General features: G+C 44.8%; 2 protein-coding genes across 4 annotated transcripts in view; both read left to right on the top strand.

The window, feature by feature from the left end:
• Positions 1–6328, top strand: part of GALNT10 (polypeptide N-acetylgalactosaminyltransferase 10) — an 82464-nt gene extending 76136 nt beyond the window's left edge. For all 3 annotated transcript variants that reach the window (XM_085236916.1, XM_085236917.1, XM_085236918.1), the window contains exon 12: positions 676–6328. In XM_085236916.1, the coding sequence (XP_085093042.1) occupies positions 676–843 (168 nt within the window). In that variant the 3' untranslated portion in view covers positions 844–6328. The remainder of the gene's footprint in view (positions 1–675) is intronic.
• A 2843-nt stretch (positions 6329–9171) lies between these two features.
• Positions 9172–20099, top strand: SAP30L (SAP30 like). The gene is made up of 4 exons (XM_085236920.1): positions 9172–9684; positions 11297–11419; positions 13031–13129; positions 15061–20099. Exons 1-4 carry the CDS (start codon positions 9499–9501, stop codon positions 15187–15189), a joined length of 537 nt encoding a protein of 178 aa, XP_085093046.1. The 5' UTR covers positions 9172–9498; the 3' UTR covers positions 15190–20099.
• The last annotated feature ends 5102 nt before the right edge of the window (positions 20100–25201 follow it).

The raw sequence follows: 25201 nt of genomic DNA, 5'->3' as shown, positions 1-25201 counted from the left end.
CCTAAGTCTCTTTAAAATGACACCACCCAAGTCTTAGTTGACTCTTCATCTGTTGTCGTTGTGCCACTAATTACCTTTGATTAGAAAGAGGTTGCTGCCCTTCTTCACTGGTTAGAAATGGTAACCAGTTCTTCTCCAGGGCTTGCTAAGCAGAAGGATGTTGTCCTTGCAGTCCTGTCTGCTGCTGGAAGTGAGATAATGTAATGCCCTTGCAAAACCTGTTTGCAAAGAGATGTGCTGTGCTTATTGGTTTGTTCTAAACACTAGAAGGTCATGCCAAAAGTAGATAAGGATTTATTCATCTTCCTACTAAGCAGTGCTTTTGTTTCAGACAGGTAAGTAAGTTCTTGATTAAATGCCATGTCCGAGTCCTTGCAGTCCATATGCACAGTGCTGCAGAGTGACTGAAACAGGGTGTGAGCCTGGAGACTGCAGAACCTGCCTGCAGAAATAGGTTCTGAGCTTCCCAGTGCAATTGTTAGGATTGGGCTCTCAATATCATCGCATGGGGTGGAAATTGAGGTAATACTTGCCAAACAGTAAAGCGCAGAACAACTTATTTGGATACATTCAAGTGATGAAGTGTCTTGCCTTGGTTTTTAAGTCTCGTTTCGGTTGGTTTTAAATTAGCTGTGCTTCTCTGCTTAGCAACCTCACAAAATGTATCTTCTCCAGGACAAGACCCTCTACCATCCAGTAAGCAGCAGCTGTATGGACTGCAGTGAGAGTGACCGAAAGATCTTTATGAACAGCTGCAATCCTTCGTCTCCAACACAGCAGTGGATATTTGAACATACAAACTCAACCATCTTGGAAAAATTTAACAGAAATCTTGATCTTTAAAAGACTGAGAATATATATATATTATATATATATTTTACAATTATAGTTTTTACTGGGGAGGGTTACAAAAAATTTTTTAAGAATCCTTTTTTTTTAACAGTTAATGAAGGTAAAAGGGAGAATCTCAGGAGAAGGTAAACTAGCAGGCCAGTCTTTATTGTGAAGATGCTGCATCCTTCTCTTCTGGTAATGGTGGAGTTCTAAAGGCTTTGCCAGAGCCATTTCTGTGCTGAGATGAGAACAAAAACTCTGTTTTCAGAGGAGTCTGAATGTGATTCAAACTATTTTATTTTTATTTTTTAACTGCTCTATTTCCCTTGTGGGTCTGGTGTTAAATGATTTTATTCTCTAGGACCCTCAAATACAGTACTTTATGTAGCTGCTATACCACCTGCTGAAGCATTCCCAAATATGTGCTTTATCTTTCAAATTCCATCTAAGTAAAATCTTGAACGCAAAATTTAATTCTCTGATGTCACAGACATAAAAAAGAAATAGGCCATCAAAATGTAAAATGAAATGAATAATTTTTTTTTTCCTGAAATCAAAATATATTTCAAACAGATTGACTGTTATTACTTTCCAAATGATAGCTTTGATAAAGGAAAGAGCTCTAGAGGAAGTGCAGCCAAGTGTTGGGGTTATTGCTGCAGTTATTGGTGATGAGGAATCTGGGTTTCTGGTCCATTTGTTTTGCAGTCAGTTTGTCACTCGCTGTTGAATCCTCAAGGTGAAAGATCAGCAGAGTTTTTAAGTGAGCGCAGTTCTTACAAGTTAAGATTTTTGGATACCAAACTCACTTTCTGTTCAGTACCATTTTATCATGGAGACCTCTAGGGTTTCTTAGAGTTAAATGTGAAGGCAACTTTTGTTTTTCCTTTAGAGATTAACTCACTGGAGTGAGCAGATTAATTCAGAATAATTAAGTCAGGGCTGGGATTAGCCATTGGTTTATATCCGTTTGTAGTTTATTCTAATCATGAGTCCTGTGGTCAGTGGTGTTCTAGGCCTGTGGGAATGCACACTCCCTTTCTTTCCCAACATCCGCAGAACTGTACAGTTTCCAGTGATTGGAAACCTGCTGCTTAAGTAGAGATGTGGAATCAAGGGGCCAGTTTAGCTGACACCCTGTTCCTTGTGTAGTCAGTTAGCAGTGCAAGGTAATACCCTTCTAGCCTGGCTACAGGATCTACCAGACACAGAACCAGAACTGTCTCATCCCTGAAGCTGGAAGAAAATGCTGACACTGAAGAATGAATGGAGAGCTATTAGTATGAAGTCTGAGTTGAGTGTTTAAAAAAAAAAAAACAACAACAACAAACATGCTGGTTTTAAATTGTTGCAAAAACAGTAAATCAGCTATCTTATTCTGAAGGCAGCCGTTGCATTTCATGGTAAAGTCCCACAATTTGTCCAGCTGTGCATTTAGTAATGTTAAAGGGGGAAGTAGCATGCAACCAGCTGTGGGAGAGTAAAAGTCAGCAAGTGTTCAGGATAGGTGCAGTACAGCACTCTGGGTCTCTAGAGAAACATGGTTAATGGATGTGACCTCCTTGTTGGGCAAGGAAAGCTCTGTTCTGGCATATCTTTCTCTTCTGTTAAATGACGGAGTTGGCTCTCACCTTTGCAGAGCTCCAGAAGAAGCCTTTCCTCCTGTTGCCAACTGTGGGATCATTACCTGTGCTTTAGATATATTTGAGGTCATATAGAGCTGTGTCTGTAAGTTGGGAGCAGACTAGGACAGAATTAGCTGCCTCTGTAGCTCTAACATCTGTTACGCTAACTATGAGGTTCAAAATCATTTCCAACTTTTGTATCCTCACAGCTGAGGCTGTATCTGACCTGCTCTATTAATTCACCTGGTACAGGCAGTCTCAGAGCAGGGGAAAAATGGGCACTGCACTGCAGCTGGGTGTGGAGTTGCCAAATGTATTAGTGTCTAACATTTTGGGAGTGAAGAAAGGAAAGAAGATCTAGACTTCCTTGAGACAGTTCTGCAGCACTATTGCTATGGAAATGAGACCAATGTCAATCAGAGTTGACATCATATGTTCTCAGTATCTGCAATATGTCTGTCATTGGAATCTCTTCTCATTTCTGTGGGAGAGAGCACCGCTTTCCAGTGCTTTGTGTCTGACTTGCTTTCCTTAAGTTATTAATGCTCTCATTAGTCTAATAGTGCTGACTGTGGATCACTAGACGGCCTGAATAAATGTCTTTATGAATGTTTTAATACCTGTGGAACAAGAAGCTGTTTGTCCATGATCAGTGCAATTTTTGTTTTTTAATAATTGCGACACTATCAGCAAGTGATGTTCGTGGACTGTAGGGCGTTCTGCTTGCAGCTTTGTGTGTTTTTGTTTTCTAACAAGAGGGTTTGTTTCTGTTTCTAAAATGCATGGCTTGCTTTGTACTTGGACTCACCTTGTGAAGAGAGCTTTGGAGTCCTAGCTGCTTGCCCTACTGGACGCTTGCTTCAGAAAGAACTACAGTAATGAGCAGGTCTTTTACCACAGAGTGATGTTAATTGAGTGAGAAAGGACAGATAGTAGCAGTATGCATCAAAAGACATGGGGATGTTGAGGCATTTTGTCTTCAGTAACCAATTACAGTACGTGGAAACCGGAGCTTTAGGGTGACTGGTCCTACTGGGTGCTTCTCAATATTGTTGATCTCATTTGTTTTCTAAAGATTTGGGGTTCTGAACTTGTAAGTGCCCCACAAATTCTGTACATTTCTCACTGGCTCACTGGGCTTTGAGCTATTAATTTATTTACATCAGTTATAAGTTTCAGTACCCTAGAGGCTTTGCTGACTAATGTGAAGACTTAATATAGCCAACCATCCACTGATTGAGAAATAGAAGCTGTATTTCACCATCTACATCTTTAATTGGGCCTTTGCTGGGCAAACTGGTTGATTATTCTGATTATGTCTGGTTATTTGTAAGCAAAATTGCTGAAGCATGAATACATAAGCAAATCTTCATATCTGCATGCAAGCCAAGAATGGAGATTAAATACCAGTGATTATCCAATGCAAAATGTTTTTCATTTTTTCTCCTTAAAATATTCAATCAAATCCTCACTCCATGGCTGCATAAATTCTGCTGCTTTAAAATATCAGAATCCCAGACAAGAGTGAGATCCTTGGATGTGTGTTATGATGCATAATTATACTTTGATTTGCTCTTGAAGCTCTTGTTGTTTCATACAGGTGCTAATCTCCAAGGCCTACAGAGTAATGTTTGAGGATTTTATGTATGCAAGGTGTCCTTTTTCATGCCTCAGCATATAACTTTGTTTTTCACATTGTAGTAGAAGAAAGAGTGAGCCTTACTGAAGGGGAATACAGCATCCTTAAAATAAAGATGTGCCTTTTTAAATGTAAATGTACAGCAAATGCTTAAACTTGAACCATTTTCTAGTGCCTTGCTGGACAAGAGAGAAGAGGGGAAGGGGCTGAGGGGATGAGGGTGTATGAGAAAGCTTGACTCATGCAGAATTTGTGTGTGTGCATTTTTTTAAATGTGTAAGTGCAAAATTTGTGTGGATGACAGTAATTCAGAAGCTCCTGGGTTTCCTCTGTTAAATTGATGTAATTGATGACTTGGGGGTGGGTAGGCTGGACGTTATCACTAATGAATAAAGCTAGACCAGAGGTCGTCTTGGTTAGCTTTTGGGTGTTCATGGTGAAGACTAATGAGTTTCACTGGCATGTGAGGTCCTGCCTTTCATGTTCTGAGTATCCAAATAGGAAATCACAAATAGTCCCAAGGGCTTATCAGATCTGTAGCAGAAGTGTCTTACAGAAAGTTGACAGTTTCAATCACTAAGAAACTTTGAAAGGATACGTTCAAATCTAATACAGAAGTAGCAAGAAAGCAATTTCTCCCCTTAACTTTCTTCCTGGTTTGTTTTACTGTAACGTCTATGACACAGACTTTGCTTTCCTTTACTGAAAATTTCCAGGCAGCAAACTTTCCTCCTCCCTGCTGCACTGAAGTCAAACAAGCACCACCTGTATTGCAGAACATATTGTTCTTATAGTAGGATCGGTATAGTAGCTCTACTGACTCGCATCACTGTGGGGAGATGAGGGAGGTCTCTTAAAAGTTGTATTGTGCAATTGCATAACTGCTGGGTGTAAAAAGGGAGAAGCCTTTATTTTAAATTCTTTCAAGATACGAACAGACACTTGAATAGTTTTGACTGGAGAGAACTGCCAGCCTCTAGCAGTCAGCCTGTAATGTTTTCTTTCAGTCAGAAGAGTGCTGTTAAAATTGTGTGAAACAGTCTGGCTTTGCTAGCAGGGGATCCAAGTGTGCTATCGGTTCCCAACTGCTGTGGTTCAAGTTCATACTCACCTACTGTGTTTCTAAGCACTTGCGACAAAGGAGCCTGATAGTGCCTAAGGGGTCCTTACCTGAGAAGCAGCAAGGTAGATTTGTTTTAACAGTTAGTTAGCATGACAAGCTTCTTAAATAGTTAGCAAACTATTGCCAAAATGATGAAGAACTTTAGGTTACTTCAGGATCTGTGAAGACCGGTTTGAAAGGCCTTTCACAGGATATACACCGTAAAAGGGGAGCCAGGCTGGAGCCAGGAGCACTAGGAGGTCCTGCTCCATTTCTCAGTGCATCAAGCAATAGGCTTGATTCAAGCAGTAGGCTTGAGTCACCTAAGCAAGGTGAGTCTGTGAGCTGGAATTTCCTAACCAGTGTAAGATTTAGCTTTAAGTGCTTTATTTTTCTACCTTAGTAGGTGTTCAGTTAGTTCCTTTGTATTGTCACACTTTAACTTGGAGATCTGTGTATGAACCTAGGCAATGATATATTACAGAAATCCTCATTAAAACCCTATGGCTATATTTTTAAACTCTGCTTCTGCTAGCTGATTATGCTCACTGCATTTGAGCTTTCTTGATACCTCTGTATTACCCAAAGGACTTTAGTGATTCCAGCAGTCTTATTTAAAGACGCTGGATCCTGTGGTCTCAAAGCTACTAGTTCAACTCTTGGAAAAAAGTTTTAATCCTAATTAGAAAGCAAGCAAATGAGACCTTCAACCACAAGAGGAGTTCAAAAAAAAAAAAAAAAAAAAGAAGACCTGATCAAGCTAAAAGATGAAAGTATTTACCCTTGTGATAAAAGCAACAAATAGCTTTAGTCTGTAGGGTGGTGAAGAGAATTGGTTTTAAAAGATATTCTTCAGAATCGTGGTGATAAGATCTAAGTTTGTCTATACCTTGTACTGCATGCATTTTATCTGTAAAACTGGATGGTGCCTCTTGAATCCGTGTATATTTATTTCTGTGCATATTAGGACCAACAGCCTAATATCAGGGGGTGGTAAAGGACTTGTAGCACTTTAATGTAGTAGCTTTCATAAACTGGGAATCATTGATAGAATGCCTAGTGTTTTTAAAGTTGAATGGACTTCCTTTTATAATATATTTAAAATAAATTTTTAATGTGTTTTCTGAATCTGTGTATGCAGAAATGACTGTCCCTGATGTTTTGCACTGGTGATTGATTTTCCTTCTCTCTGCTTCTTAGCAGTAGCTCCATTACCTGGTCTGGTGTTTCTATACCATAGGATTCCTGACACAAGACACAGTGCTCTCCTCCAGCCCCACTGGGGAACATCCAGAGATGTCGCCTCTTCATTTCTTTCGTGCCTTCCCAAAGCTCATTTTTATATGCCTCCATGGGGTAAAACTGAAAAACAGTGCAATAAAATGAAGGGGGGCTGCAATATTGTGTGAAAATGCGGGTCTGAAGGTATGGAAAGGCTCTTTCTTTGGGAACAGAAGACGACTGCAAGGCAGACTCCTAGGGGAAGACTGCGCTGTGATTCTTGACCATGGAAGCATTTCAGAGGGCAGTCCATGCCTATAGCTGTGGGAGTTTAAGCACCATAGCAGTATCACTTCCAACTCAGTATATGCCATCACAGAAATGGTGATGAGGGATAGAATCTGTAGCACCACTAGTGCTGTGTTTCCATGGGCCTCCAACACAAAGTGAATGAGAATAACCTGATTTCTGACTGGAGGTGAAAAAAAGGCCATCTCAGGACATCTTTTGCAGCACATACTCTTTGGAGAATGGTATTTCTGCCTCAAGAACCGTGAATGATGCCATTAAAACAGCAACTTCCAGATGACAGCTATACTGCAGACCTATCTTTAGAAGGTAGTGCTGTTCCAGGTAAGATTTAAGGGTCTGTGCAGGTTTCCTTAATTTCATTAGAGGCTGACTCGGATGAGCAGGCTATCACTGCTTCAAAGGCACTAAAGCTGCCTCAGTGCTGATGGGTGTATGAAACATTGTTTCTCACTTCATTGCAGTTCCCACAAAGAATTATTAGATCAGGTTAGTGATAGATACCTAATAAAGAATGGCTCTGTGAAGCAGTTTATTTTACAGCAAGCTAGTTCTGGTCTAGCAGACTGTGAAATCTTCAGGTTCCCATGAAGATAAATATGCTGAAATAGACTGCAATTATATGAAGACCTCCACGTACTTTTTTTTCTGAAAGACTGAAAAGATTTGTCACTGCATTACCGTGAGCTGGCAGTAGCTAGCATTGAAATAGCAAACAGCAACAAGAGAAACGTGTTGGTTCTTTTTTCCCCCTTAATAGATATTGCAAGACAACTTGAAAAAAAATCATTTGTTTCATCTGCATGGGATCAGGGTTTACAGTCAGAAATGAAATGCAATGGGATGGTAAATACCAACCCATGCCTCTTTCTCCAGCCAACTTTGCATGGAGATGTTCAAGGAGCACCTGCAGCATCTCCTTGCTGCTGGGACAGGTGGAAGCCGTGGCTGTTACCATTAAGTTCTCTTTTATCCAATTGCTTGCTGCTCTCATCTTCTGTCCCTGCAGTCTGTGTTGTGAGTTTCTCGAATGCTGAGGCAGTCTTGCCTGGCATTTGAGTTTTATTTGTATCATTAAAATAAAAGTAGCGTGCTACCAGGAAATCTAAGACCACATGTACTGTCACTCCTCTGTGCTTCCCATTTCCTTGGCTGTATGTACCAGCATACTGCTTCAGGCAGGCAGTTCCCAAGCAATCAGGATGGGAGCTTTTATCAGCAGGGGCTTTTTGCTCCTCTAAATTTCTTTCCTCTTCTCTGTCCACTTGTTGGGCAGCAAGGTGAAGCTGTTTCCACCCCTCCCCACTTGGAGTGGATGGTGTCTGGGCCTGCTGTCCCCAGGAGAGTGCAGTGTGGTTCTCCAGTAGCTGTAGGGACAAACAAATTACTCATTTTCTGTACCAGCAATAAAAACCAAGACAAGAGACAGAACTATTGAGGAAGTTCTGAGACTACTGAGACTGAGCCCTGCCCTCAAGATTTATTCTGAGACACACTTGGTGATGCAAGGGCTGCCTGGAACGTGTGTTTTAGTACTTTTTGGCTGTCTTGGAGGAAGGAGAGGCCACAAGTGTCAGTATTGCTGTGTGGGCCTTTGAGGTATTTCACATGGGCAACTTCAGCACAGCTCATCCTGCACTAAAGTGCTTTTTTCCATCTGTATGAGTTCAGACTTTGCAGAAATACTGTATCCTATAGCACGTTGTTTCTCTGATTGTACAAGTCTCCTCAGGAAGATAGGATGATTTTCCACTTTCTGTGCCCACTGGCAGTGTTTGCTGTGTTTGCTGCCTGCTGGCCCGCAGGTGACAGCACTTCCAAAGTGACACCTTTACCAACATTCATTTCTTTGTGCATGTTTCCAGTCAGCCTACCTGGGGAACACAAGCTCACTCTTCCCTCTCTCTCTGTTGTGTAATTAGAAATTATATGTATTTCATACTGTCTCCTCAGGAGCCTCAGTATCAGGTGGTGCCCGGAGCGTGTCTGAGGGAGTTATTTACGAGGGCAGCAATGCACTTTCAGCCCCAAATTTTCTTTTTCTTGCTGTTTTTTGGTGTTTTTTTTTTTGTTTGGTCGGTTTTTGGTTTTTGGTTTTTTGCGGTGTTTAATTAGCCCAGCGCCCAGGCAGGGGCCGACCTGGGGAGCCACCGGGTTCCGCCAGGCCTTCCTCCATGCACGGCCGTGAGGGGACGCGGGCCCGGCACTGAGGGGAGGCCGCTGCAGTGGGGGGGGGGGGGCACCGCGGTGCCCTGGCAACGGCGCGCGCCCCCCTCTCCCCGGCCTTCCGGCTGCTGTGCGAGAGCGGGAGAGGGGCGGAGCCTCGCTGTAGCGGCAGACGGACGGCGCTATCCCCCAATAGGATTACAGAGCGGCGGGGCTACGCCCCGCCCCCACGTCTGACCCACCCAATCAACGCCATGTATGCAGGCGGGGGGCGGGACTTCCGCCGCCGGGGAGGCGGTTTTGTGTGTGTGTGAGAGCGGTGCGAGCGGGTTCCCGGCTTTCCCGGGGGGCGACGGCGCTTCTGAGCCCGGCGCGGTGCGGCCCGGCCTCCGCGGGCACCGCCGGGAGCGAGCGGCGGCGGGCGGTCCTTCCCGGACCGCTTCGGGGGATCCCCCCCGTGAGGGGGCCCCTGCAGGCGTGGGGGGCCCCGGCGGGCGGCGGGGTCCCCCCGAGGGCCGCTCGCTGAGAGGCGGCGGCGGGGCGGCGGCTCCCTCCGCGGCGGTCGGCTCCGCGCTCGGGGCCGAGGGGCGGGCGGGTGGGCGATGAATGGGTTCAGCACGGAGGAGGACAGCCGGGACGGGCCGCCCGCCGCCCCTTTTTACGGCCAGAGCTGCTGCCTCATCGACGACGGCGATCGCTGCGTGCGGCCCGCGGGCAACGCGTCCTTCAGCAAGAGGATCCAGAAAAGCATCTCGCAGAAGAAGCTGAAGCTGGACATCGACAAAAGCGTGAGTCGCGGCCTCCGGAGGTTGCGCCTTCCTGGAGTTCCCCGGGCGCTGCGGGGCGCGGAGCCGGGCTCGGTGCTCGGCAGCGGGCGCGGAATGCAGGCGGCGCCGAGCCGCGGTGCGGAGCGGAGGGCGGCGGGGTCGTTCGGGTTGGGCGGACGGGCGGCTCTGCGCTTTGGAGGCTGCCCCGCTGTCTTAATGCGGGTTTCGTGCCGGAACACGCTCGTGCTGCTAGGTGAGATAAACGGTGCGGATTGTTATCTCGAGTTAAGCGTAACCGACTCGGTTAATTAAGGAGAATGAATGGGCAGCCTGACCTCGTGGGTGGCAGCCCTGCCAGCGGGTGGGAACGAGGCGATCGTTAAAGGTCTCCTCCAGCCCGTGCCGTTCTGTGATTCAACGAGCGCGATAGTGGAGCGGGTTACTTAAAAATAAACCATTGCATCAAACTCAGAATGTGAGGTGCCTTTTAAATAGGGCGCTTGCACATGTGTTGGCTGGTTGGCACTGAGCAGCTTGGTTTGCTGCTGTTTGCTTTGTGCCACGAAGTGACAGCTGTCAGCTCAAGATAGAAACGGGCTTGCTGGGCAGAGAGTGCATAGAGCAGAGCGGTGGTGGGGACTGCAGAGGGCATTTCTCAGAAGTGAGGCTGTTGCCGGAAGTATGCTTTTCTTATCTGATCTCAGATTGAAAGCACTGAAAAATAAAGAAGGTGAAGTTTCGAGTCCTTCAGTTTGGCAGCGTCTTCTGTTGCTTACGTCCCTTTTACACATCCGAGATACAAAAATGTGATGGGAAGAAGGGGAGTAAATTTGAAATCTCTGGGGTTTTAGGAATAAAATGTTGTTTCTGCTGGTCACAGCGTGCAGCGGGTTGGTTTGGTGGTGCGGTCACCTCGCTCTAGAAAATAGCTCTTCGCTGCTAGATTAAGGGTTTCAGAGATAAAAAGAGGAAATCAGATGAATGAAATGGGGAGTATGAAGTGTGCTGCATGAAGGAGTTTGGCATGCAGGGTGTGTGCATCACTTGAAGATATTCTTATCTTATTGGTATCAAATAATTTTGATCGTTTGTGGTCCTTTTTTGTACGTATGCCAGTGCTAATGAGATAACTTCAGTTAAAATCCGGGGTCTGTGACAAGATAAGCAATGGGAAAGGGATACATTTGCTGTTAGTTTGCCTCTCTTAACTGAGATAATTAGCCAACTTCTGTTTTGCCTAAATTAATAATCTCACGTACTGTTCAAAGCAGAAAGTTCACAGGCTGGAACAGAGCAACATTTTTCTTGGTAGCACCCTGGCAGTAATTCCTAAAGCAGATGCATTTCCTCCAGACAGTCCACTGTTGTTTTTTTCCTGACATGTGATTACAACCATAAAAAAGAAATATGTTATCTGCAGAGATTCAGCTGGAGCTCTTGAGTCTTTCATTTTCCTTGTTTTTAGTGTTTGTAGTGTAAGTAATCTTTCATGGGCTTTAAGATTAGGAATTTCTTAACATTAGTCACGAGGAAGTAAGCAGGTACTCTGCAATACTGCTGGATGCCATTTTTACACTGCCTGTTTTTTGTTTTTTTTTTTTTGTTTTTTTTTTTTTTTACTTCTGCTTTTTAGGTGAGACATCTGTATATATGTGATTTTCACAAGAATTTTATTCAAAGTGTCCGAAACAAACGGAAAAGGAAGACAAGTGATGATGGAGGCGACTCTCCTGAGCACGAGACGGACGTCCCGGAGGTCAGTAGCTGCCAAGTGCTTGTAGATTCTGTACCAGTGTTGAGCCTGGTGAAATTTCACTTGGATATTCTCAGCACCACAAAAGCTACTGTGAAGTTGCTCTGATTTTTTTATTTCCAAGACTTAGCTGATGGGTGATATCCTGGTTTTCTTCGTCATCCCCGTAGGAATTCTCTGTCCTTGTGAAGCTTTCTATAAAAAACCGTATAATAATCTAACTGCACAGCTTTGTGTACGTACCATTTCCAAACAGGGAGCTGCCAGGTTACTTGACCTTTTTTAAGTAAGAAAACTTTGCTTCCCTTTTTTGAAGCTAAGCAAACTGTATTTACAGAGGGGACTGGGGTCCTGATGTGGTTCTTTGCTAGCTAGCATGCATCATTTCACGAAGACTCTAGAATACTGAATCAGTCTCTGTATGACTGGTGAGAACCAGAGATATTAGGCTTCTGCAGTCCTTTGTATGTCGTACTTCTAGCACTGCTTAAAATTACATTCAAGTTACGGACTGTACTGGTAACATTTATTTATTGTAAGGAGATAGACAGATTTATTTCTGCGTTACAAAATGATAGAATCACCTCTTTGTCCCGCTGTGTGCAGCGCTTGCTGTTTGATGATTCCAGCACTGTTAGCACTGCATGAAGTTGTGCAAAGGTAATAGTGATGGAGGCACTGAGTTCTGGCCGTGTCAGCAGAGCCCTCTGCTGGATGTGCCACCCGTGCTGGCAAGAATCGTTTCTCCTCAGAAGAAAAGTAGGGCATTATGCCAGCAATCCGCACACCTGCTTGGAAGTTTGGAAGAAGCACTGAGATTTGTCTTTGCTTCTGAGGATACGTGAGCCTTTGTTGTGCTTCTATTCCATCTGGTTTTCTGCTGAAACTTCACAATACTGACATCACATCAGTTACCGTAACAGCTGGTGAAAACCCAGCTGGCATTCAAGGATGTTGGTGCTGCAGTGCGTGTATGCTGTGATGTTTTAAAACTGAGAGATGCTCATCACATTACCAAACATGGAACTGTGCAGCATGTTGGTCTTTATGTCATTTTTTTCATTTATTTTCTTTTGAGGGGGAGGGGAAGGAAATATGCAAAACTTCTCTCTGTCTCTGAAACGTGGCATTTCCCACATGATCTTCATCTTCCTGTAGCCTCCCCAGTAACCTGCTTGTAAACAGTGCACTCCCCATTGATACGTTTGAATTACATTTTATCTCTGAGCTCTGTCTTATGTCACAAGGCATTTGTTCAATGCTTGCTAAACTGATATTTCGTATGTGAGTTTTTTAAACCTTATGGGAACAAAAGATTTCCTTTTGCTCAGAGCTTGCAGAGGTGTAATTGATAGTAGAAATTGGCCAGCAATTCTGTTGACAGCATGTGAACCAGAACGAAATTCCGTATTTCCCTGAGGCTGTTTTGGTCTTGTAGCATTAACAAGTATAAAATACATTTAGATTTGTCCGTAAGGCAAGCTGACGTGGTTCTGAATGTGAGCAAGGAGCAGCTCTGTTGATGAGGAAGTAGTTATTTTTAGATCATTCTGCATCTGTGCTTAATAGATGCTAAAGTGAGTACTCATCCCCTGTTCTCTGTTTCGTTTCCAGGTTGACTTGTTCCAGCTCCAAGTGAATACTCTGCGACGTTACAAGAGACATTATAAGCTGCAGACTAGGCCTGGACTCAACAAGGCTCAGCTGGCAGAAGTAAGTGATAATGAAATGTCAGTATTCTCTTTAATTGTTATTAAAATTCTTTTTTGCTCCTATGCTGGAGTGCCCATTTCTTGGACACTAATACATGTAGTGACTAACATGCAGCATGTGCTCCATGGCAGATCTCGGGGAGATGCTGTGAACAGAAAGCTGTGTCCTTTCTTTCGCCAGGGGTGGTCATGGGAATCATGGAAGGTTGTTCTTGAAAGCATGTTTTAGTAACTTGCTTTTTCCTGCTTCCTTTACTTCCATGCTTATAGACACAATCTGTTACCTTTAGGAAAACAAACTTAGTTTTGACCGGCCTGAGTGTTAGCTGAAGATGGCTGTTTTACTGAAATTAAAACTTCCCTATTAATAGTCACCTTAAGTTTTTTATTTCCTTGCAGCCACCTGAACTGGTTGAAATTGCTTATTTTTTTAGGCAAAATCACTGTGCGTGACTTCAGATTCCTTATTTCTCTCCCTTGTCCCAATCTCTTATGATTCTCTAATAAGTCAATAAAAGGGTTGGTTTTTTTCCTTAAGGAAAAAAACTGTTTCTTTCACACCATATTTATTGAGAAATAACTCTCTGCAACTCTGTTAGTCAGGGTAGTTGTGCTTGACATGCATCTACTCTTCTTTTTCTCCTAACACGATCTGAAGGCATTCTCCAGGAAATGTCTTCTCTAAAATGTCTTCTCTACACTTAGAGGAACTGTAGCAGTTACTGAGTGATAATGAGGTTATTTTTGTAAGCTGGAGTTTTCACAGCTGTCTTCCCAAAGACTGAACAGTTTTGCTATTACTTTAAAGAACAACCTAAAAAGACAGCAAAACACTTTCTTCTTCTTGCAGTGTCAGCTAGGGAATGAATGTAGAGAATATATAGCGTAGTGCACGCAGGAGTAAGATTGTATGTCCTCATTAGTATATCAGATTTATATGTTATAAGTAACCAGTCTGTTGGTTGCCTCCTGCCATGAAGGACTGCATACTTAAGCAATTTGCCATGCATATGCCCAGGAGGGGAAAGAAAAAGAAAAAACCTACTGCGCAAGCAGAAAATAACCTTAAAGGGAGCCTAACTTAAAGTTGTCACACACTTCCCAGATTTCCTGTGAAGTCTGAGCAGCTTTGACACTACGCTGGATCCTCGTCCAGCTCCCATGCTTGAATCACTGCTGCCTGAGGCTCTTAGACTCCTGCTGCTACCCCACCGTAAGGAAAACTCAAACTTCCATAAATCTTCTTGGAGTGACTTATTGCTCAGCCTGCATCAATATCCAGCTCTGGAGTTGTATTGAGTACCAGAAGAGCTTCTTTGATACAAGAAGCAGGTCTCAGCCAGCTCCAGTGTTTTCTACATTCATTTTGTGAGGGGGAAAAAAAAAGCAGCTGTGGTTCAGGGCTTACACTCAAATCTGAGACGGGTAGCCTTAACTGAACCCTGACATTCCCATTGCAAATCCCCAGGGATTCCTTTTGGTGAAAGCTTACCCAGTGTATTTTCCTTTGGAATCTAAGACTTTACTACATCTGGTTCACATAGCAAAGTGTTTCAGTATTTCTGACACCCGCCTTAAAATACTGAGATGCAGGAAGACTTTACTCTTCCAAATAATCTCAGCATGAAATGAGAATATGCTGCTTTGGCAGGAGGACTTTCTGGCTTTCAAATTCCGCTTGTAGGTTGGCTGCAAATACTGCTGACATAGCAAGACTGTGTTCTGCTCGTATGAACGTTCCAGCTGTATAGAGAGAGACAGAAAGAGGTAAACGAGGACTGACAGTTTGAATTGGTGCATGTTTGCCTAAAAGAATATTGTGCTCAGTGACCATAAAAATCAGTTTTTGGAAAACGCAGGGAACCCGGAGTTCTGATTGTTTCTACTTTTAAATTTCCAAATTGTTGTCTTTTTTGTATGTTGTTGTTCTAGACTGTCAGTCGGCACTTCAGGAATATTCCTGTGAATGAGAAAGAGACTCTTGCTTATTTCATCTATATGGTGAAGAACAACAAGAGCAGGCTGGACCAGAAATCAGAAAGTAGCAAGCAACTAGAATGAAGACTAACAAGACTTGGAATAGGAGAGATCTTGAAGGAACACATGGTATTGTGCTTTTTAGATATATAAAAACTTTTGAAGTATATTGTAATTTTTTTTTTTTTTAATGCGGTAAATCTGGATGATGGAGAAGTATAGACAGTTCTTATCAGGAATATTTGAGAACACGTGCACACCATTTTTCTGAAGACTTCTCATCCTCATTTAAAACTCACGTTGGAATAAAGCAATGACAATAACAAGGAAACAGTAAACTTAGGACTGCGGAATCTGTTAACGTAGTGTTTTAAAATGTTTCTGGAAATTTACATCTCAATGCAATTTAGATCACGGATGGATTTTTTTTTTCCCTGAATTCAGCTGTCTCACCAAATGCCATGCAGTTTGTTTTCACGCAGACTGGAATAGCAGCAGAGATAAAATGCATTGTCGAGGTGCGTGGCTCAGCAGTTTGTCTGAAGCTTGCTCCCCACATACGTGTGCTCTGTCTTGCCTTGAGGCAGTGCTTCAAGTCTCAAACTTCTATGAATGCTCCAGCTCACCAACTCTACTCCAGTGAACTACTCAACTAGACTGAAAATTGATTTTTTTTTTTTCATCTTCCCTTCTCCCTTTCCCCCCAAAATGGAAGCCAAACAACTTTCTAGAATCTCTTTTTTCCAATTTTTTTTTAATTTAAGAACTCACTTCTTAATTGTCCATAAGCATTTAAGGAATTTTGCAGCTCCTCAGAATGTGGTATCAAGGCAAATTTGCTGGGATTGATCATGTTGGTAGAAATGCTCTTTCACTTCACTTCTTTGTGTTTCCCTTGTATTCAAGACTTAATGATAGTAGGTGAAACAGTGGGTTAAGACGTCTGTCTCTTAATCCCTGTGCCAGATCAGGTATCAATCAGAAGCAATGTGACTTTTATACTGACACTGGGCTTTAACAGGTGTCACAAAACTGCAGTGTGGGTTAGTGTGCTCTGCTTAGTGTAAATCAGACTTAAGCTAGTGGATGTAGCACAGTAACCAAGGTGATGACCTGGCTGGAGAGTGGTGCGTTTCATCTGTCTCTGTGAACAAGCAGAAGTGTGGAAGCACTTTTCTCTTGTGAGCGTTACTGGTGCTTTCCTAAGAGTTCTGTGACCTGCAGGGTAGATTGCTGGTGCTCACAAACAGTGCTGTAGGCAGAAATATCTCTGGTTTTGTTATTTAAAGCCAATGTGTCCTTATAAACAACGCAGTAGTTACTTTGGCTGAAGGAGCTAATGAAATTGTTGGTCACATCTGTCTGCACTCCAGTGACCTCAAATTCTGTACAAGGGGATCTCCTGATATAAAGCACCACTCTGGTTTTGTGCTGTCCTAACCATTGTCTCCACTCTGTCGCAAGATGCCAAGACTCCACACACAGAGTATATTCTCAACAAGCCTTAAGCACTGAACTCAAGAGTTGAAAACATTGGCTAGCATTTTAATAATCTGAATCTAGACAATGCTTTGTTGAAGAACAGAACACACGGTCACAATCCCAGCTTGACACTGCGTCAGATGTTTTGTAAGGCACGAGTGAAGCTCTCCCAAGGTCTCTAAAAAATCAAGTCACAATTTAAAGCAAAGTGTTTGCATCAGCTTTGAATGGTGTGCTAAAAGTCTAAGGAGATGTTAAATGAACTTCAGCACGTGTGAGTTCTGTGTCATAGCCAGAAATAACCTGTGATGGTACATGCCCCAGTTGTGAAGTTTTGGGAGTGTGGTGGTTTCAGCATTTCCTTGTTCAGTTTGGTGTGAAATCGAAGAACGTGGAACAGGAGAAGTGCTCAGAGAATGAGGAGAGAATTTCAAGTACTGGTATTTTGTGAATGTCTAAAAATTTCTGACTTATGGTGATCCTTACTGGAAGGATGGAGCAGTTCCCACATCAGTCAATGAGATCTGGCTTCTCTCATTCAGGACAGATAGCTAGAAGGGTATTTTCTCTGACTGCATGTTGATATTCAAAGTGCTCACGTAGTCAGAGGATATTATTAAGGGAAAATGAGCTTCTGAGTTGAGAGTTACGCCTCAGCGTAACTTGTAGACCAAAACTGTTTTAAAAAAAAAAAAAAAAAAAGTAGTTTGTTTGGGGTTTTTTGTTATTTGTTTTATTTCTAGGATTAAATACATCTGTTGGGGTGTTTTAGCAGCCAGCAGCAAAATGATTCTTTTTGAGGAAATACGGTGGCAGGTTCCATCTGTTCAGGTGTATTCACTGGAATGCTTTGTGCAGAGGTGGTATCCAGGAATTTCTTTTATTTTATTTTTTTTTCTGAAAATAGTCAATTGATGTAAAATGTGATCCTTGGTTTCACTCTTAAAGCAATTATACTTTTTTGGAAAAATAATAATAATAGTGATGTGTGATGATGAAGTGATGTTTACCAGCCATTAGCAGTTGTTTATAAGGTGGAAAACTTAGGGGCAAGATACCAAAAAAACAAAAACCCCAAAAGAATCTTTGGCTGTCAGACCCCATAGCCTTATAAATCCTTGCGAATGCCTTATTGCCTTGTTCTCAACTTAGCTAGAGCAAAATGCCTTGAGCAAATGAAAGCTGATGTCTTGTTGGAAGGGTTAGCCACTGTATGGCTGCCATGCTATAAACTGAAATCACACGTCAATTCAGTAGCAATATCCATGTTCAGGGTGCCTGTGATTCTTGAAAAGCATTTAGTGTCTAATAACCAGAAAACGCAACAATGCAATTGTCATTCTGTACAATACCATTCTGTGTATCTGATTCCTTATGCTGCATGCCAATTAAAAAAGACTTTCCAACTCTTTTTTTTTTTTTTTTTTTTAATTTCAAAGTAAATGTGTTAGAACCTCACACTTGTGAAGCCATGAGGTTTTCGTAGCACCTTTAGATGAGACTCGTTGGAAAGGCAGAAGATCCAGATGGCTTTGGCTGGTATGATATTTGGTGGGTTGTTGTTGGGTTGTTGGTTTTTGGTTTTTTTTTTTGCCTCTTTTACATTTTGCTTTTCACAGTTGGGCCTTAAATTCTGTCTAGCTTTGAACCATGGAGCACAAGCCTTGGGACATGGGGGATGACCGTATGTCATTTTCCATTTATAATATAGTGGAAGCTTATTTCTTACAAGCCTGCATAGGAGATGTTCACCCAGGGGTAGAGAACTGTCTTTGAAGCCCTCCAGCCATTACATAGCCTAACTCAATTCCATAGCCTAATTCAATCCTCATTGAGGAGTTGCATCAACTTCATTAGACCTCTGATCAGATCCAAAGCCATTAGTGTGAAATCCAAATAATGCAGAAACATCTCTACCAGAGTTAATTTTATCCTGTGTGCTGACCCTCTGCTCTCTTTAAGGGAAGAAGAAGAAATAATTACTGGTAGCTGTTGGCTTGAGCTCAACTCAAGGGAGTTTAAAACATGAAGAGTGAGGTCAGCAACAATCTGGTGGCTGAGAAGTGCGTGCATTTCCAAGGAGGCTGGGTTGGAATGCAGTTTTTGTAAAACTTTGCCTCACAAAGAATATTGCATATCAACCTGGAGTAAGCAATTGCATTAAAAGCTAATGTTTCTTTTGACAGGCACTTTAGATGTTCAGACTGAGAAAAGCAGAGAGGACAGGCATGTACTGCTTGGCCCCAATGCTCTGGTGTCCCAGTTTTCCTCAGAAATGTGGCTGTAAAGCACCAGATACCGTGGTGTACAAAGTTTGACCTAAACATGCTGTCTGACATTTTAAAGTTGATCTTATGTACAAGAAGAGAGGGTTTGAAATCATGAGCCAAAATAATCCATAGTAAATGCATGCTTTCAAGCACATCGTGATGGCAAGGAGAAAAAGAAACAGGACACAGCCCATGGAAAGGCTGAGCAAAACACGCTTCCACAGTTAGCAAGGTGGGGGAAGACTCTTTCTGTGTTAACTCTAGTAATGGATGTTTTATGAGAGGGGAAGGAGGGGGAGCTGTGCACTTTACGTCTTTTGGTTGAGCCAAATGTAAATACCAATGGGAGATCTTCAGCAGTAACTGCAGTTGGAGGGAAGAGAAATGGTCTGCTGGAGGACTGTTTATTTAAATTGGCAGATCATTATACTTCCCTAGAGCACTAGCGTCACTTTGCTTCTCCAGTTTAACAGAGTGGGTAATAGGAGGTGGTCTCCCTACCAGAAGGAGTCCTTGCACTGCCCACAGCGTCGACTGAAGAGTCCTAAAGGCGAAAGAATGTTACTGATGCCTCACTCCTCTTGTCACTGATGTCCTTTAGCCATCTCTAGCTTTCCAAGATTGGGGAGATCTCATTTTCCACTTCCAAAGTGCAAACAGTTACGATGCAAGATGCTCCTTGCGCTTTTCACAGCTGTCCCTGATCTCGTGTTTTTGACTTGGCTGTGAACACGTCTGATAGAAACGCATGAAATGGTTGAAGAAAATGTGGGGAGTAGTGGGGGGCTTCTGCCTTAAACCCAAACTTCCCTCACAAGCATCTCTGCAGGCCATGCTGTACATCTCCAGCATCTCCCAGCTGCACCCTGGCAGGGTTGGGTTGGTTCCTGTCCTGCCCAGCACTGGGGTGCAGGGGAGGTGAACAGCAGGTAACTCACAGAATGGCTTGGAGTCTTTCAGTGGCTTACTGGGAGAGGAAAACTGTGTTCTCTCTTCTGTTTCTGGCCTCCATGTGTTGTGCTGATATTATGCCAAATGTTTTGGACACCTTGTATTTTTAACTGTGTAATATAGCTGTGTATTGTTAAAGCTACTTAGTAACTTATAGCAAAATTGTAGAACTCATTTCTCTGAGGTGTAGGAAATGTCCTGCTTCCACTGTGTATAAGACTATAAATCTATACTGTCTGACAAAGATGAAATGCTGAATTTCACTTTAATAAATGATCTATCTAGCAACAAGGCCTACATTCCCTTTTGTGTTTGCTTTTCTTCTCTTAGCATTTTCAGCTCCAGAACCACTGGCACTTTGCTTTGCATGGATGTTTTGTGGCAGGTGTTTCTGATTCACTGCCCAGCTGCTGAGGTGGGTGCTGCTCCAGTGCAATGCTAATGTGTAACATCACAGTGTTAAATCAGTTAAACAGAGATTGTCCTCCGTGTAGAGCTCTGCTTCATTTCATTTTCCTGTATTGTTCTTCATCCTGACCATCATCTTTGTAAGCAAAGACAACTCCTGTGTTTTGCTTCAGTAAGAAGTGAGTTACGGCAGAAGTTGTGGCTGGAATTCTTGTTCTCCTGAAGCCTGTCATGGCATTTCCTAAGTCTCTGCTGGTATTGTCTCAGGTATGTTTTAGCCTTGATTTTTAGCCAGGAAATACGTTGTAGCACAGCTTTTCAGACACCTGGACTATCGCAGAGAAGAAGGATAGAATGCTGAGGCACTCAAAATATACTACCTGGCTTTTTCATTGCCGAGTTAAATGACACTGATGTGCGGCAAGATCAGCGATCAGTAATTGAATCTAATCTCTTAGCTAAAGGCAGTCCGTTATGCAGTGGAGAGCTGGGAGGAACTGAGTTGGCACTCCAGAAAAGTCCTTGTGTCCTCACTGCCTCTGTTTGGGGACATCTGGAAGCCTGAGGAAAGATTCAGGATCTTTTTGCGTGCATGGCAGCATGCTGCAGGAGTGCTGGGGAAGACAAGACCAGAGGTCACAAGGAGCAGGAGTAGAAACTTCACAGCACGTCACCTGCATGCTGCCAAGCATTTTTAGGTGTCGGGGAAAGGTCTTCAGGTGAGAACAAGGGCAGCAAATCCCAACGGGAAGGGAAAAGCTGCATCATTTGCATTCCCAAAACTGTGAGCGTGGGTTCTGCCAGCACAGCGAGGAGCTGGTGGGGAAGAGGCAGCAGGGCTGAAGGGAGAACGACTTCAAACAGCAGTTTTGCAGATGCCAACTTTAGCGTGCAGGGCATACTGGACAATCCAGTGCTGGAAACAAACTGCTGTTGAATCTGCAGCTTGCACAGATAACGCTGCTTAATCTCGTGCTGCCTCCTCGCCAAGCAACCCACAGTTTTCATGCTTCAAAACCAGGGAGGAATCCACTCAGTCTCTCTTTCACGTATTTACACTCACAAACTGCAGCGAGCAGACTGAGCGCCCTGGCCGAGACCATCTTATCTCCTGTGCTCCCAGCTGCCGTGCGAGGGCAGTGTTAGCTCGCTGTGCTGGGTGCCCATGGGCTGGGGATCGCTCCCCATCCCAGGGTGGCTGCTGGGCAGGGGCTGCCTGGGCTTGTCAGGTACTGGAAGTGAAGTGATGCTGCAGTGGGATGTGAAGACCATAAAAATGGTTGGTTTGTTGGTTTTCTTGTTGGTTTTTTTGTTGTTGTTGTTGTTTTTTTTTTTTTTTTCCCTGCTGGAGATTGAAATTGAACATGTCTGATTGTCTGTGTGAGCCCTCCTGCAGCCTCATTGCTGTGCTGATGGAAACCAGGCTCCGGTTTTCCGCTCCTCAGCAGAAAGGGCAGCACAGAGGACTGGGGAAAAATGCAAAATACGTTTAATGGTTTTGTGCTTTAGAGATGTGATTGAGCAGAGCACGTTGAGGGTGGAGGAAGAGCCTCAGGGCTTGTGTTTGCTCTTTTTTTTTCTTATTTTTTTAATTTATTTCCTTGTATCCAATAAGAGGTGACTGTGCAGCTCTGCCAACACTCAATCTCACTTTGCCAAGTGAGATCTCTTATCCTTGCAAGCAGCACTGGCTTCTTTCCTAAGTACCTCAAAGCCCCCTAATATGCTTTTACTTAATTGTTTTTTGAATATTTTCCAGGATCTGCTTCCTCAGCAGAGAGCACCAAGGTGGAAGCACAGCTGCCCATGCAGGGGAAAGCAGTGACTGCAAGGCAGGTGAGGAGGGAAGAGTTGGCTTGGGAGGATGCTCCCCTGTCACAGCTCAGGGCAGCAAGGTCTGGGGTCACAGTGATGAGCAGCATCACCAATCCCAGCTGTGGCCACAGAGAAGACTGAGCACAAGTGTCTGAGTGTTGCCTGCAGCGTCTCCTCCTGGTCTTGACACCTGTGTGGGCAAATCTGCCTTGTTCACAGGACAGGGGAGGAGCTGGGTGGCATCCCACAGTGATCTCGTTCACAACATAAGTGGGTGTCTGGGTCTTTGTCTCTATCCAGTCAGCCCTGGAAGGATCTGTGCCCACCAGTTTGATGTTCTCGTTGATCCAAACCTACTTTTCTAATGGAAGGAATTCCCCCAACATCCCCCTTCCCCCCCCCCCCCAAGAATTTCCACCATTTACTGGATGTAAGCTCTGATCCTCACATGAAAAGCTGGGCTGGTATGCAGGAGCACTTAGAACAGGGAAGATGAACAGCTGAGGGAGCTTTTGGTTTGACACATGTTGTGCAGCAGCTCTGCACATAGAGCTGCCCAGCCCCTCACTTTGGGATGCTGCTCCCAGCTGAGGCAGTCCAACCAGACTGCTCCTGCAGGTCAGTTATGGGCCATGAGAACTTTTGTCAAGGTAGCTGCAGACTGAGAAAAAAATCCTTTTTCTTCTCGATTCCTCTGCTTTCAGCTGCTGGTGACACCATAAATTCCCTGGTTCCCTGCTTACTGTAAAATCTTTCAGGGTGGTCAGGACCTGAATTTCTCATGCAAAAGAACAAACAGGCAGAAAAAAAGGGAACTTGACAAGTAAAGATGCTTGCTGTGGAGAATGCTTACTGACCCCACCCCGAGCACGTGAGTGTTGTGAGAGCAGTAAATGTGCACTTCTCCCAGCTGGGGGTGGATCCTTCATGGGGTGAAGCCATACAGGTTGGTGTTGGAGAGGTGTAGGGTATGGGACTGCAGTTTGTCCATGGTGCCAGGGATGCTCTAGGGAAGGGTGCATTGCTCTTGGTTTTCTTCCAGCGCTGTTGGCCGTATGGGGAAATGCAGCCTGGGCGGATCACAGTGCTGATGGATCCAAGTGGGGACTGTCAGAGGGGTGCAAAGCCAGAGTGTGTGGATTTATTTAAAAATAAATGAATGCAAGAGTGTTTATCTGCCTTCTACCTGCAGTGTCACCTTGTGCTTAGAGGTTGTGCCTACAGCTATGGTTTGAGAACAAGTCTTTAGGTGGGTCTCCAGTCATGTGGCTCTGCAAGCACGGAGATTCAAGGAAAAGCACTGGGAGCTGAGGGGCCCTGTGCTGGACAGAATCCTTCCACCTGAGCAGTCCTTGCAGGAGACAGTCTGACCCGGGAGCCGGCAACTGGGCTCAGCAGCTCCGAGTGTTGGGAGAGGATCAAAAAGCTGCCCCAGCTGTAAATCTCTCACCTGCCATCTTCCTTACCGGAGCTTGTGGCCATTCCTCTGAGGTCGGCCCCGGGTCAGGATTTCTCCTGTCTCTTTAGCCCCCAAACCTGGAGATTTTTGTCTTATCTTTGACGCCATCTTGACACCGAAAACAAATTATGACCCAATTACCCCTCCCGAGAGGGGCTGGGGCTACCTTAAATGGCCACAACTGTCAGGCGCTTCCTTAAGAGCAGGTCATTACTGGGGTGCAGGCTGGGGAGGGGGCAGTGACAGAATGGGGGGGGAAAGGGGACCCTCCCCATGGCATAGGGCCTCCTCCTGCATGGAGACATCCCATCCTGTGCTGGCCGAGCTGCATTCGACCTGCAGGCCAGGGCTCGCTGCTGGTGGGTGCGGGCTGTGTGGCACAGGGGTTGCCCCCAGCCCTGCCCTGCATCACCAACCCCATCTCCCTGCATCTGTCCTGGCCCTGGCCGTGACCTTAGGGGGGAGCTGCCGCTGGGGCTGGGGTTGGCTCTGCTGCAGTGCAGGTCATCGAAGCCCTGAGTTTTTAAAAAGTCCTTTTGCTTTTTCTCTTTCAGTGCTCTTAGAGGACAGCTCCACTGCCCTGTGTGCCCGTGTGGCTCTTGCTGGAGGCTGCAGCAGCGCTGAGCTGAGTTCCAGCCTGCTGATGGTACCCACAGGCACCCCATACATCTCCCTATGCTGTGCCGCTGCATCGGTGCCGCTCCCCTTCCCACACTGTGCACAGCACCCCCTGATCTCACTGTTTTGCTCCAGGTCCCCTTTTGCTCCTGGCTGAGCTGGGGTTGGGGCTGGAGTTGGGTGTTTCTTTCTTTCTTTCTTTTTTTTTTTTTTTGTCAGATTGGTATTTTATTTGGCTCCATACTGTCTACTGAGCTGTCCAGCGTAACCCTTCCGTCGCTGCTTCTGAGATAAGAGCGGGCTCCCTGGAGATCAGATAAACAGGCCCATAAATACCTACAACAACAAGGAGCGGGGTCTCAGCTTGGCAGAAGTATGCAAAAGGACAAGAGGACTCTTCCAAACCCCAGAGGTGCAGGGATGGGGTGGGAAGGACCCGACAGCACCGCTGCCCAACTCCTATCCCTGTGTCTGGTCAGGGTCCACTCCGCCATTCCTGGTAGTTGCATCCCAGTGGAGGCACTGCAGCACGTAGGGTGCTGCCCTGGGGCGTTTGCTTCTGCCCGAGCTGCTGCAGCCCCGTGTTGGGAGCTGCCGTGTCCCAGCAGCACCAAGTTCATGGCAGGGTCGAGTGGGAGGTGTGCCATCAGGTGGCCAAAAGTGCAAAGCTGACGGCCCAGCTGCCACTCGGTACGTGTTGCTGGGTGGGAAAGGGGATGCTTGAGGTAGGAGCTGCACGCAGCTGCCTGCCCGCTGTCAGGACGTCCTGCAGCTGCTGTTCCCCAGCTCAGCAATCCCTGCACGCTGAGCTGCTCACACACACAGCCCATCTGCACCACAAGGGCACAGGAAACGTGTAGCATTTGTTTTTGTGGTCTAATCTCACTGAAAAATCTCCTTGCTGTGGACGTGGAAACAGAGAGCATTCTTACTTGGAAATCCACAAAGGCATGAGGGAGGTGTGCGTGGTAGTGATGTCCCAGATGCTGCCTGCCAGTAGGCACTGTGCTCCCAACAGCAGTGCTTAAGGAGCTGCGCCCACAGTGCTGGGCTTCGCACTACCAGAACTGGAAACCCAAGGGAGAAACAGCAG

This window comes from Meleagris gallopavo, chromosome 15 (genome assembly GCF_905368555.1).
Source record: "Meleagris gallopavo chromosome 15, MGAL_WU_HG_1.1, whole genome shotgun sequence".
Lineage (NCBI taxonomy): Eukaryota > Metazoa > Chordata > Aves > Galliformes > Phasianidae > Meleagris > Meleagris gallopavo.
Note: the sequence above shows the minus strand (reverse complement) of the source record. Positions and strands in the feature narration are given on the sequence as shown.

Bases quoted from the DNA above. Each gene is read 5' to 3' on its own strand.
- SAP30L (XM_085236920.1), top strand. From the start codon at position 9,499: ATGAATGGGTTCAGCACGGAGGAGGACAGCCGGGACGGGCCGCCCGCC. The intron at 9,685-11,296 runs GTGAGTCGCGGC...TCTGCTTTTTAG, and splicing joins AGCTGGACATCGACAAAAGC to GTGAGACATCTGTATATATG. The intron at 13,130-15,060 runs GTAAGTGATAAT...TTGTTGTTCTAG, and splicing joins ACAAGGCTCAGCTGGCAGAA to ACTGTCAGTCGGCACTTCAG.